Raw genomic sequence first — 22966 nt, 5'->3', positions numbered from 1 at the left:
ACCCATGAAGCAATTAATTCATGTCAATACAAACGCATAAATAGTCTCTTCTTTGCCCATCAGAAATGCAGCAGTCTTATGGCTGTGCCTGTGTTTACTTGCGAGTCTTTGTGTCTCTGTGTGAACATGCTCAGTGAAGTGAACATGGAAAAGCAGGTGTAATTGGGTGTGGAAAAAAAGGGAACCTTGTGGTCTCCGTGGCTAAATTAGATCAGACAATCTTCTCCTCTCTGTTTCCCTCACAGACAACATGCACATTGTACCCCCTTAGGTTTGTTATTACTTCCTTGATCACGTTGGACTCCATGAGAGAGGCGACGCAGATGATGTGGAAATGATTATTCATTAAAATCAGCCTTCTTTTGATAGCACTGGAGCCTGCAACTGGCTATGCCTCCTGCTGGCTAACTTAAATCAATTTATCCACAGCCACACTAACACACATAGAAGAAAAAAGGAATCTCTAAAAGGGTCTGAGTGCTGTGGTGCTTGGTCAGTCTGCAGTGGCTTAGTGAAATACGAGGATCAATGTCTCAGGCGGTAAATCATTAAGCCCCATTATTTCTGTAAAGGGAAACTCACAAGAGAATGCAAACCCAGATGTGTTACCACCCAGATAGCAATGGCCACAGCTTAATGAGTTTCTCCAAGTCAATATCTCAATGTAGAGAGATCAGACATGCTGAGAAAGCATTCCTGGCACGATGAAGGAGCTCTGGTGGAAAAGCAGGTGTGAAGCCAGTGTTGGCCACATGGTGTGATTCAGAGAAGGCAAGAGAACTAAAGTGAGAAAGAAAAACCAGCAGTGGAGAAACAAAGGCTTTCTGAAGGAGGCTGTGAGCTGAAGTGGGTTCTGGCATCTGTGGAGAAGAAGAGACCCTGAAGAGCTCTCCATCTACATCACCTTCTTTTGTTCCAAAACCTCCAATTCCCAGTCCTAGCTGGATGGGTTGCTGCTTCGAATTTGATTTGAAAACTAAAAATCCTTCCCTTCATGATTTCCCCCTTTATGAAGCTTTCTCCTCTCCCATCTCCACCTACCCATTGTCATACCTCAGAAAGGTTTTCTGATAATAGTGTCTTAAATGGTCTTCAGGTGCTTGTAGTGCTTCGCAGTTGACAAATAATGCGGGAAGTGTTCCCAGAGTGAAAATATGAACGCCATCTTCAACCTCTGATCTAAGAAACTATTTATTTATAGATTTAAGACAAAAATAGACAAATAAAACAAGAGGAAACATCAGACAGTCAGACTCTTGTCTGTTGAATAAAGAATGAGCAGTTGGAGTTATTTCAATAGGCTGTTGACACACCAACATGTCCCTTGGGTGGGTATACAACTCTCAGTGCGTCTTAGAGTAGTGCGACAGTAGTGGAGTCGAGCAGTTGTCAAACATATTATGGGTGACACTGCTCTCAATTCTGAACTTAAGGCAACAAAATCAATCATATTAAAAACAAACTGCTGATACTGACAGACTTGAGGTGGTACATTATGAATGAAAGCAATGGCTGAGCGAGTCAAGGTAGAATGTGCATACACTTGTCTGGACTGTAATCTGTCACATGCAGGGGATTGGCCAGGAGTAATGAGCCTTTACATCACAGTACATAGAAAGCTGATACTGTGGGTTTGCTATTTTCCACAGTCAAATTACAGTTCGATTTTCACCTAACAAAGACTCAGCAGCATTCACCAATCAATAGATGTCAAAATGTCCCCTGCTTCCGTTAATAGATCTGACATGTACACAAGGAAGTGTGCACAATTCTACAAAGAATCAGCATGTAGGGCACAGGATGGAGGGAAAGGAAGGCAATGATGGAAATGACAAGAGACAACATTACAGAAAACAAGCTTAGGTTTTTCTTTTTTCATGTTTACAATCAAAACACCCAGAACTTTGTAATGTATTCAACTGACATAAGGCATTGTGGCGTCTGAAAAATGTTCCCCATCTGAGTGTGTCCAGAATGTTTGTCAAGGCGACGGAACCAAAATGATATTGCGAATAAATGAAGTGTGAAGCGCATCATGTCACAGAATTTCCCATTCTTGACATCTGTTGGGCTTAACAGATGCTCCGCTCGGCTGCCTAGTCAGGCTCCTCTCAGAGTCAGCCAGGCTCACCAGTAAGCCAAGGATCTGACTGGCTGCGGAAATTGAGCCTGATGGTAATTTATTGCACATAACTTGCTCGCTTCAATTAAAGAAAGTCAGTAGCCTGCGAGGAATTAAAAAACTCTGGGAGCAGAAAAGACGTGGCCATCCATATTTGTCACAGCAGCCTTCTTCAAGGTCAGTTCACTGCCAGCAGCCACCGGGAGGGGAGGAGACGGGGGCAGAGTAAAAAGGAGATGGCTGACAGAGAGAGGGACAGCCTGACAGCTCAACACGGCTGACGACTGGCTGAAGCAGACGTTGAAGGACAGGTGGATGTAGTAAGAGTCTGATGGTATCAGGGGGCGTGGTCCATTGATGGTCCGAAATCATTGTCCTCAAAGTCTCGTGGGTCCATGGGGTTTGCCCTTGGCTCTGGAAGCCTAGGGAAAAAAAACAGAGACAAATTAGTTGACTGTAAGTCCTCCAATTCTTCTCTCTTTGACAAACACCTGCACACAGCCACACAAACATACACTCCACCCACACACGCCGTCCACCATGCAGAGATATTATGGAAATATAATAAACCTTTGCGAAATGTAATCAGCTTCAATCAAGCTGCGCCTTAAGTAGAAATCATCCTTTCTGTCGGTTTTATATTAGCAGCTCTGCGGTGACAGAGACAAAGTGATTGCTAAATTGCAGGGACCTGTAGCAATCCAAGCCTGGCTGATAGATTCAATTTCACTGGAGACAGTCTACACTAATCATATGCTCTAATTGGACAATGTTGTAAGGGTGATAGAGCACTGCTCCTCCCTGAGAAGCAACTCTCTTCTAAAACTTGTCACATTCGACCCTTCATCCTTCTTGTTATGATTTTTTCCCCCCCTACATCTCAGTACCCACATCCATTTTCGAAAGACTATATGTCAGCATGTTTTCCTCAACACACACTTACTGGCTGAAGACGCTGTTTAAATCAATGAGATTCAATGCGCTTTAGAGCTATGCCATCTAATTTCACTGTTCAAATGTTTATTTTAAAACAATCACGTCATATGACCTTGGACAGAATGCTGCATTTATATTTGTGAATTTACTGTCATATAGCAGAGCAGGAATCAACAAAGAGGACATTTCTGATGTCATGCTGATGTTCAAACTGGAGCAGATGTGAAGTTAACTGCAATGGCAGCCTGATAGACTGTGCTCTTTTTTGATGTAGAACAAAGTACCTCACATTTCACATTCAAGGTCAGAACTGACATAATTCTAACAAAATGAAGCTGTGTTTACATGAAAAAAAAAAAAAAAACACAGCATGAACCTGTGAGGTCATCCATGTAATCACTATCAATAAGGCAGCTACATCAGTACGTAACCACAGCATAGGTGCTTTTCTTTTTCTAGGTTATCGCATTTGGAAATAGAGAGACCCACGACAATCAATAAAGCAACCGTTAATTTGTGCAGCAAGCATTATTAACTCTCACATTAGTAGTTAAATAGCAAACCACAGTAAGAAATCCTTCTCCAGACAGGCCCAGCGAGAATTCATAAAACACGTTCAGTTGTCTGAACAACTACAGTGGTTGTTGCAAAGACAACTGAACTACATTCCATTTTACTCAGAGCACCAACTACCAACAACTCAGGACAAAAGTGTGAATTTATTCATTCATTTAGTCTATAATGTAGACATGAAGGCAGACAGAAATAGTGCCAGTCTCACCATTCACCCTTCATTTTACTTAGAGACTGTGTCTATGTTGGCAGACAAAACTGCACAGTGAAAGCAAAGTTTATAGTGAACCCATCTAAACGCAGATGGTGTCATTATTCTATAGCCATTACATTGTGCAATTAACATTTCCTTCATAATGATATGTTAAAGTCATTAACTGAGAGTCAGTGATGAAAAGAAAGGCCCAGTCACATGCATCTGTTGGTTATTGTTCCATTGCAAACAAATACAATTCTACTATAATGAGTAAGTTCAGTATTTAAAGGTACAAAATACAGCAATTTCCTTAAAAAGCAAACAAACAAACAAAAACAATGAATAAACTTATACAAAAGTGATCTTTCAACAATCACTCAGGACTCTCTAGAAGTGTGTGGTGGAGTCTGTATCTTCAGAGATTCTGCCCTCTGCCTGTGTTTCCTCTTTTTCTCAGTACTTTGCTGTTTTGGGATGTTCCTGGGGATCAGCCTTTGTGCAGCGCTGTGTAGCCCCAAGTCAATAACAGCATGAGGTTAGAACTAAAAACATGGCAACCAGGTCATCGTCTCTGTCTGTCAAAAAGAGATGCAAGTCTGCATGAGCTACACCCAGGTAGGCTGAGCAGGCTGAGCAGAGGCACACAGGCAATTCACACAAAATCTAGAGGATTGTGGGCGTGTTTACTTGAGTTAAAGAACAGAATTGCTGTGAAAAAATTAGATGTTTTATTTCTCTGACTTACTGCTGCATTCGCGCTAACTGCTGTTTTGTCTTCATTTACTGTCTAGCTTATTTGACAACTGCTACAAAATCTGTTACCTAATCTGTTACACATACATGCTTTATACCTTGTAACAATATTTGGCAATAAATGAGACAAAAGACTGCCTGTAACGCTTCAATAAGGAACTGCTGGCACACTGTATATTCAGAATAAACTAAAGGTTAGTGTCACTACAGAGATATATGATGCATTCTCATATTATGGATGAAGTTTCTAGTTTTCTGTGTTGTTTAACTTCACTAAGCCTAAATCATATCATGCAGGCTTTATCCTCATTCACCCATGCTTATAATTGGGTTATTATGCAATATCTGAATTTGCACGAGGAGTCCAAGGACAATTTTTAAACAAGCAGCTAATTAATGAATTACATATAAACTTATTGATTTTTTTTGTCTAGTAATTCAAACTCTAGTAATCTCCTACTGCTCTGTAAAGGACACATTCACATCCATCTCTGCTTGTCTCCCTCACAGACTTCAAACTCTGCTGCCTTCATTTTGCTACCCGAGCTGAACACATCACAATCTTTGCGAAAAAAATCTACACGTGGGTTAATAGGCAGTGATATCTTTCTGTGTGCTACTCCCTGAGTATTCCTGTCTGACATACTTCTGTTGGCAGAAACAAAGAGCTGCTTCCTTTCCCTTCCTGCACCTCCTCCAGGAACACATCATCACTACACAAAAGGGTATCTCATCAAAGAGCAGCCGCAAATGCGTGCATGAGCGCATGCTAGCACACTTATGTGCACCTGTAAGCAGTCATCAAAAAATAAAAAAAAGTTTTGTTGACCTTTCAAATCAAATTTAATGGCTTAACTCCAGACCCAAATGCTTAGTGGTGAATACATAAACAACACTTTGATGGTTTAACAATGCAGGAACAATATTAATACAGACTTGGCATCTGTCTTGGCATCAAGTTCCAACTAAGTGACTGCCAAAAGAAATAATGATGTTGGACAAAGTGTATACACACAAGTACAAGGTTAGTTATACCGTCTCTCTTTAGTATGCATCTAAGATTTTAATCATTTAAAAGCACCTTCCCATTCAATTGAAGTTCTTGACAAAGTTACCACTTGCTTTTTACTAAACCAATTTTGAATTGTCTACAGCATCACAGGCTGTCTCCTCTTCAGTGACAGCACTGCACACAGCTCCATTCTGTCTGATTCTGAAAAGGGGATTGGGGTAAAATGTTGGCAGATTTCTTCATGTAAGGCCAGTTCGCCTTGCATCTCCAGTCAACCACACACAAAAAAGAAAAATGAAAAAAAGAAAAGTAATTACAAATATATGTATATGAGACCTCCACCAAGGAGGCAAATGAACTATTTATATTCAAACAGTCCTTGCTAAGCCTTAGGACACATGGATGTAATAACTTATTTATTCCACCCACAGGAGAAAGGCCATTACTTGACAGAGAGAGGAAGAGAGAGAGAGAGAGAGTGAGAGAGAAAGAGAGAGAGAGAGAGAGAGAGAAAGAGAGTGTACGGGATGGTGCGGGGATTTGAGAGAAAAGACAGGAAGCTGCAACATGCAACAAAATGTCAGTGGGTGGGTTATAAATTCCCTACAAGCTAAAGCCCTTGCTTTGTTCGCCTTTTCAGTCTGTTTATCTTCCCTGGCCAAAGTAAAAGATCACTTTTCTATGAGTGTCCCAATGACTACATTCTTTCCGGCCATGACTTATTCATAAGCTTTAATGCAGTCGATGTATTATTGATCAGGACCAATCACTGCCTCCTTCGTGGTATGATCGTGGCCTGTGGACTGGGGTGAGCTGAGGGCTGGGAGGCCTGCCACAGAGGCCACTGTCTGGGCTTCAGTGAAACATACCAGCTGTGGCTCCTGAGATGATGGATGGATGCCTTGTGTGTAGAAATCTGTGACGACGTCTGTATGTGCAAGTGTGGGTGAAAGAGAGAGATGAGTTTTTCGATGAGACTTACAAAGTTAATGTTATTAATGTCTGCTCTCTGAGTGAAATAGAAAAGGGTTTCTCCAATAGCCCTAAAAATGAACCCATTGCTTACAGAAGAAAACATCTGGCCCTCTGCAGGGAAATCAGAGGGAGTTAGCCTGCATGCTATTGCAGAGACTTTGACTTTTGCCTCTCTCATTCTACTCCTGTTTTGGCCTCAACCCCGTGGAGCTCTATAGGGGGATAGAGGGAGGGAGGGGTCCATGCCCTGATTAGGTTTGAATTCCCTGCTCTTGGCAGAGAGGCTGCAGGACTCCTAAGTCATCATCCGGAAAGACTCACATCACGTTGTGGCAGCCTTGCCAGCTTGATTCAGCCTCATTGCTGTATGAATAATCATGCTGCAGTAGCTTGGATGTGCTGAATGGGTCTGAGGTGCGTGTATGTGTAAAAAGATAGGGGGGGGGGGAGCAAAGTGGAGGCTGCTGATAGGGGAACGAAGCTCTTCTTGATTAAGCAAAGAGCTTGAATGTGAATAATGCTGTGTACATAGCGCTGGTGGCAATCATCCTCAGAGGAAAATAACTATTGCAATTTGCATTTTCAAACAGTGGTGATGCCATCCAAGTGTACTCCATCAAATAAGACGGCAGCACCCATTCCTCAAGTCTTGGAGGCCTATGAGGTTTGGTCTAATGAGAGAGGATCCTTAATGGTTATTGATAGAGCCCACGAAGTTAGGCTCTAGCCGTACTCTCCAGTGAAGCAATGCACTCTGCCACTCCTTAATGAAGTAAATCTTGTCGCTTCTGTGGGATGATTTAACACTACAAACAGTTTTGCGACAAGAAACGACTGATATGAAAAACAGATGAAATAAAGAAGTGAAAGGAGGAAAGAATGGAGTGTAGAGCATTAATTATGGGAGGAAGGGAGACTGAATATTAAAAAACAGGTATTGATTTGAAGATGTAATCGCATATAAAAAAAGAAAAAGATAAGACACACTGTAGACTATTATGAGTAATTTACCGTCTCTGCGCTAATGCTCTGCTGGATCTAATTGGCCATTGTCCTGGGAAGGTTTATATCTTTCTCTCTCTCTCTCTCTCTCTCTCTCCCCAGCCATCTTGTCTGCCAACTTCCCCTCTTCTCTCTATGGATTTATGTTATTTCCTTTCATCTGGCAGCCCCGTCTAGGGGTGTGTAATTTAGAAATGGCCCCAGCGCACACCTTTCATTAACAGCACCCCTGTGATCTTCCCAACACTTTGTACTGAGATGATCCTGCTGGCTAGAATTTAAGATATATGGATGTATCCTAATGAGGAGAAATGTGAAGAAAAAAACGAGGAGGGCAAAGGAGTGACATGAAGGAAGAGGACTTGAGGAAGGAAAAGACAATTTATCAGGGCTTCAGAGAGGTAAAGTCTGGAGAACAAAGGGAAAGAGTCAGAGCGTTGGCAGGAAGTGACATCATCTTGAGAGAAGCTTGTTGCTGAGGCTCAGACACAAGAAAGGGAGAGGTGGCGTGTAAGAGTGAGAGCCATGACTGATGCATTTTTTCAGGACTTTCTATTAAAGTTCCATTATCACAGGTTACTCAGGGCCATGATCAGATAATCAGATAAGCTGCTTTTCTCTCATGCTCTAACATTAAAAAAAAAAAATGTAAGCACTGCCAGGAACACAAACATCAGCTATTCACATGCAGCCCTGGGTTTAAGAACTCCATTTCTGAGGTAACAAAGACAACAGTGTTGTCATCAGCTGTTGCGCCTGTGTAAATTGTATAAAAAAAACACATCAAAATCACCTGGCTGTTTTATACCTTTTACATAATGTATGTGCACCCAATAGGGACAATGGAGGTAAAATCAAGATCAAGGCTCTCAACATTTTAACAGCTGATTGTACTTTTCATAAATGCTCCAGAAGAATTTTTAACTTGTTTTAACCTTATCCTCAACGTAGAACTTCAGCTCTTAGTACTGGGGACTTGAGGTTTTGATGCACAAAGATGCTTCTGGAAATACCCTTTAGGTGTGTGCAATAGGTCCATTCTTCCTCTTATTCAGATACTACTCTGTATATGCATGGACACATACAGTATACACATTAAACCTGACCTGAATATTAGTCTTTTTAGTCTTTTAGAACATTAAAAATTGTGTGTTTTGAAATGTTTTACAGCTAAATGTCAATACACTGGAACATTGTGTAATTCAACTCTGTCCTACTACAAATATTACAAGGTGTGTCATTCACACAAGCACCTTGTCTTGCTGATACTGATAAAAACTGGTGTGGAGAAAAAGTATCTTGCATCTCCCAAGCTCATTCAAACTGCAGCCTCTCAGTATTTCATTGCAATAAAGAAAAACAAGCACTTTGCCCCGAATCTTCTGTTGCTTCCTGTAGCTGTTATTTTTAGAATAGACTATTTGAAAATTTACTTTCAAAGGATGACTGGGTCTGCCCCATGATACATCACCAAACTTTTCACTACAAATGAATTGCACAGACTTTATCTTAAGAAATGCCTGATTTTTACAAAATAGGCTGGAGACTTAAAATAACCACGATCTGCACTTAAGGCTTTGACACTCCAGAATAACACACCTAAAGAGGTAAGGTTAAAGTCACTTTTCTGTGCTAATTTATTATGTAAATCATCAGTGATGGCTGTTCTTCCATTTCTTTGTCTTCAATAATTCATCCTTTGTGCAGATGTTTTTCTGTTGGTGTCTGTTGTTTCATTCCATTTTGAAATATATTCTGTACAATACAACATCTTCTTCTGGCAAGTGTCTGTCCTGTCATGGCAAAAAGAGAAAACCTCAGCTTGTGTGACAGCTACGACTGAGGAATGAGGACTCTATTAAGATTCTGTGGTGAGAGGCTGTTATGTGGGCACAGGTGCACACAGCTCTGCAGGTGCTCTGCTTGGATTTTGTGACTGTTTTGCTTTTAAATCACTGACACACAGGGTATACATCAGACACGCATCTGATTAACTTATGCACAGGAATGTACAGCAATTGATAACTATGACTGTCATTTGGATTATGTAGCAGTAACAATCACATAATAATACACAAATGGACAGATGGAAGACACTATCCAAAAAAGATGCACAAGTGATAGTGTGCTTAGTTTTTTGCTTCCCATAAAAACATTTGTTTGGTTCGCTAATGCTTATGCTGAAATGTATGACTTGATAAATCTGGACTTTATGCACAGCATAAAACATCAAGGCTTTCTCTTTAGGCAAAAACAGTAGCCATCTCTGATGTAGTAATACACAAGCACATACTCTGCACAGCAGACACGTAGGGGTTTATGATGTTAGTGATTTGCCTTGAGACAAAGAAAATAACCACAACATTGCTCTTCCTATATGCCCAGAGAGTTTTGATACCCCACATTGGTGACAAAATTCCCTGGGCATTTTTGTGATAAATCTGTACAATATCTTTATAGCCTGCATCTGTGCATCAACCCTTATTGAGCCACAGTCGCAGCAGTATTGGCTCCGTTTACATAGCGATTTATTGGATTGAGGTGATTCCTTTCTTCAGCAAATATAACTGTCTATGCTCATAATATCCAGACTGACCACAGCAAATTTGTTATAGGTTCATATCTAAAATGATAGCCCAAGCAAGCCAAGCAAGAAAATTGTTATCTTTTCTGTTTGATCAATTAAGAATTAAGTGTTCTGGAATTACATTTCACTTTGGGATAAAACTTTGGGATAAAACTATTCAACGTACAATTTATACCCACACAGATATGAATTAAACTGTTGACTGCATTTAATGCCTGTGAGAGTGACACAAACAACCTGACCAAAGAGAGAGACTACCATCGTATGATGCACACTCTGAACAGACTGAATAATTGCAACGAACAGTGACAGTCTGCCTCTTTCGGAGTCACCGGTCTATTCATACTGTTCCCTGGGATTGTCTTCCCCATGAAAAACAATGTAACACCCTGCGGTGTTTCCATGCTGCTCCAAAGACTTAATCAGTTCATGGAGGAAGTGAAGAGACAAGGCACAACAACAACAACAGGCAATGCATCATGGTAGAGAGGACAGAGAGCTAGGGGCTGTTTAATATGACCCTTTGTGTGCACCGCAGCTTATTCATCAGAGCAAAATAGGAGAGGCGAGGATAAATCCATCTCATCATCCACCAGATGTATTGCCTAAACTAGACCCCATTCAAACTCATGTTCATGCATGCCATTATTTTAAAATGTGCATCAGAAAGTGCACTGTCTGCCACTCCAACATAGGGATTGGGTGCAGTCAACTCACTACATGATGCGTGTATTATGCCTTCTCCTACATATAGATTGTGAACAGTGAGGAAGAAAGGTCAGTGCAGCGGAATAAAATGCTCAGCCAATCAGAATAATCACACAGGTTTGTCATTGCTGTAGCAGGTGTGAGGAGCTGGATGAATACCGTTATCCCTCCATGAACTAATTTCTCGCTCACTTTGACACAGGTACCAGCCGTTAATCATACAGAGGAATTAATGCGAAGCCATTCAGATAAGAGCATTAGACTACAGTAAAGACCCAATCTTACATTGGCTCATTTAGTGATTTTACAATTCCTGTGTCCACAGGGTCAATTGAGGAATTAATTGAGGAGAACTGCAGCAATCCCATCGATGTAGCTCACAAAAATAGAACTACTAATTAGTGTGAATTAAAACTGGCCTCAACATAAAGACAAGCATTGCTGTTGTCTCTTGTTCCACATGACGGTTGTGTGGACCATCATGAGGGGAAAACCCAACATAAAAGCTCCTCTTCACTGAGATGCAATCTGACAACCGACAATTATCCTGAATGGCACACCCCTGAGTAGGCACAGGACTGTGCTTTCCAATTTTCCAGAGCCACTTACACTTGGTCACAAATTAAACGGCAATGAATGATGTTAAGAAGATTCCTCAGAGGAGAGCAAGGAGGTGATAATGGAATCACCTTTATGGTTCCCCACTGTATAACAAAGAGAGAGAGGACCAAGGAAAGGAACGCTGGATTTAATCTGCTAACAAGAGGTTTGATCTTCAGGAGGTTACACTATGTCATTTCCTGGTATTACTCATTTGACACGCTTACAAATATGCAGCCATTCAACACAGTAAAATTCAGATCCATAAAAAAAACCCCAATGAGTGTTTATGGAACAGATAAATGGCTCACTGTGGTCTAATACCATTGTATACTGTGGTGACTCAGAGCAGATGGTACTGTGTGGTGTGTGTGTGTGTGTATACATTACATATATACCACTTCCTGCACTGTGTGTGTATATATACAAACACACATATCATATTTGTACATCATTTTTGATGTAATGTTCATATCACCATTCAAATAAATTCCTATTTTCACCTGTCCCCACTTCATGTATATGGGATTTTGTGTAAATTCCCACAGCGTAATCAGCCAATCTGCTCTGATTAAAGCTGATAACTTGTTTTGTCACATCAGTTACCTAAGACCCCGAACATCAGGTCTTCTGAACCCATATATCTCAGGCATATCCAGGTGGATCTTGCTTCATTATACAGATCTCAGGTCTGGGGATATCTACTTGCCAAGCAGAGCGAAACTTTTTTCCATGGCATTTTTTTTTTTTTTTTGGTGAAAACTTTAAATGTCAACTATGTCTTTGGCTTAAATTGAAATTTCTGGTGAATCTAATACTCCTTTGAAGTTTGAATCTCAAGTCCACAACAGTGAGAGAGGGAGAGAAAAACACAGTGGAGAGATAAACTTTTATCTGTCCTTCGGAAAGCACACAGTATCAGCTTATAGGTAATGAATAGTGAGCACCTATGCTGTCCCCACTCTTCCTTTTTACTTAAAACTCTTTACTTTCTTCCTTCCTTTTCCTCTCCTTTGTGACTTCATCTTGGCTGTAACTTTATTTCTTGGTCCAGTTTCATTTATTACGTCCCGTTCTCAACTGTTTTTCCTTTCTTCTTCTCATCTCTCCCTCTTTTCGCCCACGCCCATGAATGCATTCTCTGTCCCTCTTTGCCCTTTGTCGTCTCCATAGGCACCATCGTCCACGGTAACTGAAGGGAGTCCCTGCCAGTCTGACCCGCAGTCAGTCATGTGACCACTGAGCTGGCTCTGTCCCAGGGCCAGACAGCCATTATGAACTGACTGGTCACAGCAGCACCCACACACTTGGCAGGCTGGCAGAGCTGCCCCCTGTTGCCTCTTTCAAACAAGCCCCTTCTCTAACAGCAGAACTCCGGCGCCACCTTAATCAGTGAACTTCCCAGGTGCCTGGACAAGCTGTCCCCGTATCTGGATTGCTTTGGTGAGATTTCAAAATTAAAATCCTGTTTTACACCACACTTGGAAAGATGCTACAGACTTCTCTGTCTACACTTTTCATAAAGATGGAAAGATGAGGAAAAGAAAAACAGAGACAAAGGTTGTATGTCTATGAGACACAGAAAAACAGGCAGAGTTGGAGAACAGACTGGCTATTAGGCAAAGCCTTCTGTCACATTAGAACTCCCCCTCCCCTGCATCCAAGACTCGTCATCCAAGCCTTCAGTGTGAAGGACACCCAGACAGACAGCCCAGAAAACCTGGGCTCCAGACTGTCACAGCTCTCATCTCGCCTGATAAAAGTCTCATATGCCTCATCCATCCCTTCCTGCTTTTTCCTCTGCAGAATGTTAAACACAGTGTGCAAATAAAGGACTTCCCTCAGGCTGGAGCACAAAAATCTTCCTCTTGCAACAACCAGAAAGATTAACAGTGATGATCTTGAGACCAACTTTAAAAAAAAAAAAAAAATGTTAGAAATGCAAATTTTGTGCGATAATGCAAACATATCAGTATTTTACAGATGAAGCGGAATAAACTAAGACTAGTTTGGGCTTTAGTAGTCTGTGAAATTTGTTTTGTTCCTTCAGAAGCATCACAGTTAGATGCAGCATTGCAACACAGTGAAATACAGTCACGAGGCCTGATAGCTCCCCAGTGCTGCCCGACTAATAAACTTTTATGTGTACTAATGCATCCTGTAAAACACCAGTCATGAAAGTCTGCCTTCTCCTGAAGGTGACATGCCCCTATTGGATATTTCATCATCAGGAAACTGGAAATATATATATATATATATATATATATATATATATATATATATATATATATACACAACTAGAAGCATGCTCATCCTTTAAAATTGGATCTTAACCTGTAGCCACATGTGAATACAAAACATAATTTGCATTTAAAACAACTTAATGTGTCTGCATGTCTGGACAAAACAGACAAAAATCAAAAGCAATGATATTTAATGATTAAAATAAATAGTGAGCAAATGTCTTGTTCAAAAGGGAAGCACAGACATGCAAATGGTACCCCTGTCAGAAAAAGCCATTAATTTTTCACTCACATTTCTCCCGTCACAGAACAACGCAGGATTAAAGTGATTTTGCAAAGAGCACGCTAAATCTCCCATTAGAATCCTGAGGTAGTTAAATCCCAACCATCTCCACATTCCTCTCCTATGCTATAAATCTACATGGTGACAGAGCTGTTGTGAAGCTGCTGAATTAAACACTCCTCCTTCCCTTACTGGGGCAATGACTGAGCAGAAGGACAGATTGTGGACTGGGAGAGGGAAGAGTGCGCTGACAACTGCCCAACTGAGCTACCACACTTGTCCTTGGACGTTGTTGCTATGTCCCGCTGTGGAGTGGAGATTTCTGTGTGTATATTTGTGTGTGTGTGAATTCTGTTTCAGTGCTGACAGTTAATACCTAGGGCCAGAGGTTTGATAAGGCACTGATTCATTGCCCCCTGGTTCAACCTGCCACTATCGTCCTCCTACATCTCCACCAAGCTGAAATCAGGCCTGTAATTCCACCCGAAGGCTAACACTGTGATGCTCATGTGCATGTGTATGTGTGCATGTGTGTATGTGTGGGTGGTCAAAGGGGACACTGTAGATGGGACAGTGTGAGGAATATATCTTTGTGGAAAAGCATCTTTTTGCCCGTGTGCGAAGAGACAGTTGCCTTGTTCTTTCTATTTTTCCACTAATTACCTGCGGTAACCCTGTGAGTGTGAGTGTGCGTGTATGAGTGCGTGCGTGTGTGGTGTGTATAAGTGCGCTTTTAGAATTAATAATGAATGTTTATACACAGTGCGGCATCTTTTGAGTGCTTTTACTCACATGTGTGTGAGTGCTGCATGCATGATAGGGCGCAAAGCAGAGTCTACAGATCCATTATGACAATCTGCCTTGTGGATAGAACACTGAAAGCAGAAATGTGTGTTTGTGTGTGTGTGTGTGTGAGAGAAGGAAATGTAAAGAGAGAACGATTCCACAGAAACTATTTTTCCCGCTTGTGAATGGGTATAATTTCCTGACAAGACACAAGACAGAAGAAGAGAAAAGCTCTAATTGCGCACACCACTTCCTGTACTGTGTGTGTGTATCAGCCTTTTCCAAGCCAAACAATGGCACAAACATCCATAGATTTCCTACAGCATGCAACATGCTCATCAGAACAATTAACAGCTGGCTGATTGGCAGTTTCTGGAGGTGGTGATTTAGGTTGAGAACATTGACCTTTGCTGATCATCACAGTCCAGCTGCTGGATATTTAGATCAGATAAGCTCTTCTGAACAACAACATAAAAGTCTGCCAGTATAGAATGTATAGATTATTTGGCTTTCTGAAAACAGAAAATCATTTGTGCAACTGCTACAACTATTGGAGATGATGATAATGTCGGTCTGTTCGTCCACCATTTTGATCCAGACTGAACTCTCACGCCAACTACTGGACGGATAGTCACATACAGACATTTAAGGTCTTAATGAATCCCCGTGATCTGATTCCCCTGAGCTTTCCTCAAGCACCACAGTAAACCTCATTATTCAGAAGTACTGGTCTCAACTGTACTTTGTGTCTTAGTCAAATCTTAGCATTCTAACACGCTAAAGTGGTGAATAAGGTAAACCGTACACCTGCCAAACATCATGATGTTAGCATTTTGATTTTAACATTTATCTCAAAACACCGCAGTGCAGCCTCACAGAGCTGCTGACTGTAGACTCTCACTTTGATTTTCATTTCTGATCAAAATTCAAGCATTTAAATTATGTTGTTACTTTTATTTTACAATTGTGTGTTACACCCATAATGTAAATGCTTTACAGTCTGACAACAACAAAAAAATCTAAAGGCTTGGCATGTGACTTACGAGGAGGTCATTTCATGACAGCTGCAGCAGAACTGCATTTCACTAGATGTGCTCTGATATGTGATGGAGAAAAAAAAAAAAATGAGAGAGAAAGTGACAACATCTGCACCGATCCAGCTCCTGCCGTCTGTCAACTTTCTGTCTGACTGCACTTCCTCAGTCACTTTACTCTTGCATGATTTTGTCTTGTCACTTTCTTCTTTTCAAATCCACACACTTGTGTGTATTTGCTCAAATATACACAAACAGCCACACACAACCACACACACAAGACGCATACACACTTAGACCAGAAGTATCTGTTATGAGATGGAGAAAGTGTGCTGTAATTAACACATTTGGATTTATTTATGTATTTTTTATTTATAATAATAATAAGCCTTATTTGCCTTGCAGATTCTTCTATATGACAATGAGATAATTAGATGGGACAGTCAGAGAAGTCTGGATAAGTAATCTAATGAGCAGGCACAGAGAAAAGGAATTAACAAGACAGGTTGGCAGAAAAGGAGTGCAGCACATAGTAACGCTGTTCTGTATTCATAAATAATGAAGTAGATAATAACACATCAACACATTTTACGATGTGACATAAATATGACACATTCTGCCTGAATTTACAGTCACAAAGACTGTAAAGGAATGCAAGAAGCGGGGAAAAAATAGTTGTACGGTTTCTCCGTCTAAGTGACTCAGTACAGATAACATATCAGATAGCATAAGGTTATCAGGGGGGTATTTGGTGAAGCAGATATGACAAAATATGGACCACTAGAAGAGATAAAATGTTGATACCAGGAAGCTTGGTGAAGTTTACTGTCACAGACTACTGTTGCTGTTTTGTGCACCGGTGCCTTCTGAAATATTATTTTGCACGCTCTCTTTCATTTTTCATGCCTTTCAAGTCTATATTAGCAACCCGCCCAGAAAGCACGCTGTAGTTTTACTGTTTTCAACCCCCCACAGCTCCCCCTTTATTTTTTTCTTTCCTCTTCAGCAGTCACCTCAGTCATCTTCCTTGGAGGAGCTGAAAAACATCTCTACAGGCTGCAGCCTTACGATCATTTCGTCCCAGCCTGGTTACAGCACACAGGTGATAAATTTCATTTCCACAATTCACCCCTACAAAAGCTATACCTTTTGTATTCACATTCTCCCATCGCACTATTTTCTTCCTTGCATGTCTTCAATACTACTACTACAGCTGAAAATGATGTTAACATACAGATGTGTCCGACAGCTTGCACCAAGTCCCTCTGAACATCAGTCTGATATGTAAAATATGAATCGCAAAGGTTCTCAACCCAATACTTTGTTAATCTAGCCTTTTTTTCATATTTTAAGGCAAAGTTCAACAAATATGAATATTTAAACAGTCCTGTGATACTCCTTGTTAAATTGTTAAATCACTCTCTCACCACTTTTCAGTGTCAGCAGAATAAAGCTGACAATCATTCCTTTTCTCAGGGTATTAAGTTACTATTGCTGACACTGATCTCTGAAGAAAAGCCCTTGAGTGTGCACACATACAGGCACACATACACAGATTACAAGCACAAACACAACTTTGCACACAAACAAAAGGAAAAAAAGCAGCGGCGGCGAGGCGGGGACAGGTATGTGGAAGAGACATGTATTTTACACACATGGATTAACGATAAATTATTCATAGGCACCATTGGCTCAGAACATCAACACAAACTCAGCAGTAACCTGATTCTGCCACACTATAGCCTCGGATGCATCACAGACACTTACCACCGACTAGCTGCTGTCTGGGATTACAGACAACACACATAACACTGACCAGAGCACTCGTATTGATCAGATCGATACTTGAAGCACTGTTAAAGTCTGGTCAAAGCTCCACACACTGTGTCTCCAAACCCTCATAGACCAGCAAACGAACAACTAACAAATCCAGTCGTGCCTGCTGCAGTGAAACTCAAAATCCTACAGTCAACCTGTCAAACTTATCAGGTGGAAAACTCCACTGTCCAACATGAAAAGAAGCAGTTTATGTTTGAAAATGCATTCATAACCGTCATGTTTTTTTGTTTTTTTTCTCCACAAAAATACATTCCCGTCTCCTCTCTTTTGCATTTTGACAGCTGTACTACACAGACATGATTCATGCTTGCCACTTTAACAGGATATTCAATTAGACAGCCTCCATCTCCCCACTTGCTCTTTGAACCATCATATTGCGCTGAAAGCTTCGGATGGGATCTGGAATCTCAAAGAGAATAGATGCATGGTGCTAAAGCAACCTCATCTCTAAATCAGAGGCATTTTTCTCAAAGTAAATTACCTCATTTGTATTCTGAAAACTTTCAAGAGAAACAAATAACTGCCATCAGTCATCACAAAAGACAAAGCTGAGAGAAGCATGCGCGCACACACACACACACACTCCCACACTTATGTACTTATTTTTTCCCTTTAACACATCTGCACATACTCGGCCTGTCTTTCCAAAAAAAAAAAAAAAAAAGAAACCAAAACAAAACAAAAAAAAAACTGTTTGAGGTGTGTGATGCTAATGCAGACAATATCAGTGAAACATGCGCATGTGTGCACATGCACACACCAACACAAGTGAACCATATTAAAAAAAAAAGGAACATTGCCCATGTAATGGCATGAATTATGTATGCTTATAGTCTCTTGTCATCTAAGTGCATGTCTCTGTATTTGTCGGTTTGTTTTGTGTGTGCTTTGTAACCATCTGAGACCTCTGAAATGTGATGGCCGAGAGGAGAGAGAGAGAGAGAGAGAGAGAGAGAGAGAGAGAGAGAGAGACAGATAGAGAGAGAGAGAGAGAGATACGATGAAGAGATTTTAGTACAGTCGTAACAAGCAGCTGGGCCTTCCTCACATACATACACAGGAGAACACATACAGATGCATCTAGCTGAAACATTTTAAATTATTAAATGAGGGCATGTTTACACACACACACAGACAGAAACACACACCAAAATGGTATAAAGGAGAGAGCGCCTGTTGTGGCTCCTTTTGTACGAGGCGATGTAAATTTTTCATGAGTGGAAATTGCCTCCATGTGCTCATCTCTGAGCTCTGTCCCGTGTCCTCTGGCCATGCTCCCCTGACACCTCCCTGCTTCATTCAACCCATCTATCTGGCCCAGCGAAGGGCAAGCATCTCCTCAGAGAGACAGATAAGCTGTGGACCAAAGTGCTCGCTTCACTTCCCTGTCTGCTCCCTTTTTCTTTGGTTTGTGTGTTCATGTGAATGATTGAGGGTGGTCTTCATCCTTCACTCAGGAAGACATACTGAGTGATTTGCCCCATTGCTCTCGTCTGTCAGCAAGGATTGGACATATAGGATGTATACAACTCTTTTAAAAACAGATCCGTTGCATGGCTTCGATAAGTAAATTAGGCACTGGAAATGGTGGCCAGATGTCAGACCCTCTTGATCCTTCTGGGCAGGGAAAAAAAAGAAATTTTTGTGCTATTTATGAGTGTTGGTTCCCATTTCCACAGCTTAAACTATAGAGCAGGATTTCTGGATGATGGGCCTTCCGTTAGGTGGTGATGTGTGTGTGATGTAACCAGCATGTTTTACCAGGGAGATGCTGAAGGTAAAAGGTGCAAGAGTAAGAATAAATTATGTACATTCATAAAATATTATTATATTTTTTAAATTGCAATTAAGTGGAACATCACTGATAGTATTTGCTTTTATTAATAGCCTCTTTACTTATTCCTACATTTATACTTTACTATAAATCAGCACTTCATGTTAAGGCATGTACTTTGATTTAATAAGTCATTAATTTTGTTTTTGAGTTTTGTAAACATTTGAGACATTACTCTGTTCACACGCAATATAACAGTATTGTAAAGTTGTAATGTAAAGTGAAGGAAAAAAAAGGCAGAGTGAAGAGAGCGTAGAGCACGTTATTTAAGTTTAAGTGTAAATTAATGTGGGCCATGTGTGTGCATGTGAGAGAAAATCTGTTAAAGTGAAAAGACTAGAGAAGAAAGTGAAGATACAGAATCTGCCCACTATTTAGCTGTGTGTGTGTGTTTTGGGCCACACATGCATGATAATGTGTGTGAAGCAGGGGACAGGAGCTCTAGAGACACAGCGGAGACGTGACTGTTGGAGCAATGAATGGGGGACCTTGCATCGTAATTAGAAGTGCTATGCTCCCCAACGGACTTCATAATTTTAGTGTGATTATACTGTGTGATTTATATTCTGAGAGGGCCTCTATGGCTCATGCTAAGCACATCTGGCACAAACTTTTGGAATTCAGGTGAATTTTCTTACTGATCATGAAGTTACGGAGTTATTGGATTTAGTGGTGTTTCTTTGTTTAAGTGGTCAGACAGAGTTGCTGCCAATGCCTCTACTTTCCTAGTTTTGCCTATTTTTTTTTTATTTATGATTCCACAGGTAAACATGTTTACAGGTTAACAGATTAACCTGACAGGGTATGACAGGGGTCACTTTGTAAAACAGCTGTAGATTCTTTTAAAAATTACTGCATTCTAATTGTATGACATTTTACACAGCGTCCCAACTTTTGGGAAATCGGTGTTTTATGCATACTGCTGTGTTTTTTGCCATTCTCCCTTATGTCCTTGTATACTTTCAGAGTGACATGTCTTTAAACATTAACTTGTCGTTCTTATTTCTTCGCTCCTCCGACGTGTCAATCAAAGACAAGTGCTGAATAGTTACTTTCTGTTTTCTCAGAAAACGTCTCTTCTTTATGGCCTTTCATTTTCACCGCTATTTTTTTTTATATGCTCAGAATGACAGGATAAGGAAACACATGGGAAGCCTCATTGTGGGAGGTAAAATAAAATAAGCTCTGCCAGTCGCTTCTCCAAAGAGACCTAACCTAAAGACGACACTGCCTCCAAAAATACTGACAGTCACTACTTTTATGGGTGGATATGAAGCTATACCAATGTTAACAGTTATCTGCATTCCTATAAATAATTTAGATTCCCTGGTAGTGACAGAGGAAAAGCCAAAACACCAGGGACAGTCAGGGTCAAGGTTTAATGTTTTCACTGTTCCTATGATGCTCAATACTAGCATTCCAAGCTATAGTTCAACCCCTGTGAAAGACAGCTACATCTACCTCCAATTTAGCTACGGACCCAAGGCTAATATTTAGGCCAGCATTTCTGCGCACATCTGCACTTCAGTCCCAACTGTCCATATGCATTTTGGAAAATTAGATTTTTTTCTTGGAATATAAACACATATTTTGCACCTAAAGGCTCTACTAAATTGTTGTACTTAACAGACCTGATCTGAGGAGAACTCTATTGGCTGACCTGGTGACACAGATTGACTGACTTTGAACCATAACTGACTGTTACTCCTATTGTTGCAATCTTAGACATAAAGATTAAAGACACTGGATTACTGATTTAAAGAATACTCGAATGACTCCTTGGTGACTAAATATCCCAAACTCCCATCTTAAAAACTTAGAAGGTAGTAGACAGAGAAATACTTTTACAAGTCTACAAAAAATAAATCCTCCCAAGTCCCAATAGAACAGCAAATTTAAGTCTAACGAGTGGAATTCCTTAGTGTATACCTCTTCTCTTCTCATTGACTGTCTCAGTGTCTTTATTTTTACTTCTCTCTTAAGCGCGAATCTCCGGAGACAACATAAAAGTGGCTTTCTGGGAAGAAGCGTTACCACAGAAATAAGCCTTTCCTCCCCAACCTTCCTCTGTGTGTCTGTGTATGTTTGTCAAGACAGCCAGACATTCTCGTCTTCATTATTGATCAACGGCATGGTGACTCCTGGTGTGCTGTGGCTCCCATGTGATCGCTTGGGCTCAGACTACAAAATGTGAAAGCCTATCTATCTATCTATCTATCTATCAATCTATCTATCTATCAAACAAATGGTGTGTCAGGATAAAAAGAAATTAGGTTATGAGTAGGCTATGGGACAGAAATAGACTTTGTTTATTGACATAACTGCTACCTGACTATTTCTTTTGCTATTTCTCATGTTAAATTTACATAACAGACACACTAAATGCTATAATACACCATGAGGTACTAACGTAACCTGCATGTTTATACCTTTAGGCACATTATTACCAGCCAGGGACAAGATTGCAAGGGAGGTGAAGGGGTTAAAGCCAAGGCATGCAAGCAAAATTTGCAATGCATCACATTAGAGGCATCAGTGCAAAAGGCTGAGCTGAGGCGAGTAAAGCAAGATACATATTCAGAGGAGGACAAATCCTGGCAGCCATGGAGCACCTATGTTAAGAGGCTTGGGGAGAGGCAGGGGATCATATTGATGAGGAAGTCCAGGAAAGATGCGTGTGGGTGTAGGATTGTGGTCCTGTGGGGATGCTCTGTCTACAACAGAGATAGGGACTCAGACAGCGGATTAGTGTTTCTGCACCATAATCAATTTGCTGTCTGGATGCGATTGTACATAACCCTAAACATGCACTCCTCACTTGATCCTTCAAAATCCCTCTCCTCCTTTTTCCCTCCACCAGTTTTACCCCATCAATTTTCCACCTGCTCACATCTTTATTTGGTAAACCTTCAAACTGTGAGATGTCCAATCTCTATCGTTCAAACCATTTTAATAAACTCACATATGAAGCTATCCAGAATTAATTTCAATCATTTCTTTTTTTCTTGCTAACCTCTCCAAAATGTCCAGTCTCCTCATTTTTTCCTCTCCAAAACGCTAATTTTCCTCTAACCACAGTAGATTTGACCCCTACTCCACTGTAGAGCAATGTGTTTGGGAGTAATTATATCAGGAAGAGTGAGTGAGTGTGTGTGTGTGTGTGTGCAGAAATGTGAAGGTTAACCTTGACTAAGGGCAAACCATTAGCTCCATCTCACCCTTGGGTCCAAGCTTGCTGCCATTTGCTCCTGAGTTTAGGGGTCATAATACTGCCTGACCAATCAATAGCATTTTAGATGTTGTTGGCATTGTGTGCCAGTCATGGTCATGGCTTTTTTTTTTCACTTATCAAAAGCAAGGCACATTACACTCCAGAATGCCAATACAATACATTTCCAAGAAGCGGGGAGCGCAAAGTGAAATTAAAAATGAAATTTCTGTTTGGAGAAATCAAACGTGTTGTACTGTGAAAGTGTATGCTGT

The 22966-nt window shown here is 40.7% G+C and overlaps 1 protein-coding gene across 2 annotated transcripts in view; it reads right to left on the bottom strand.

Annotated features, from left to right (window-relative positions):
- Positions 1–1173: 1173 nt before the first annotated feature.
- The window catches only part of trim44 (tripartite motif containing 44), a 40034-nt gene continuing 18241 nt past the window's right edge, over positions 1174–22966 (bottom strand). For both annotated transcript variants that reach the window (XM_046394151.1, XM_046394150.1), the window contains one exon: positions 1174–2544. In XM_046394151.1, coding sequence (XP_046250107.1) covers positions 2500–2544 — 45 coding nt within the window. In that variant the 3' untranslated portion in view covers positions 1174–2499. The remainder of the gene's footprint in view (positions 2545–22966) is intronic.

Source organism: Scatophagus argus, chromosome 7 (genome assembly GCF_020382885.2).
Source record: "Scatophagus argus isolate fScaArg1 chromosome 7, fScaArg1.pri, whole genome shotgun sequence".
NCBI lineage: Eukaryota > Metazoa > Chordata > Actinopteri > Scatophagidae > Scatophagus > Scatophagus argus.
This window is presented reverse-complemented; position numbering and strand designations above follow the sequence as displayed.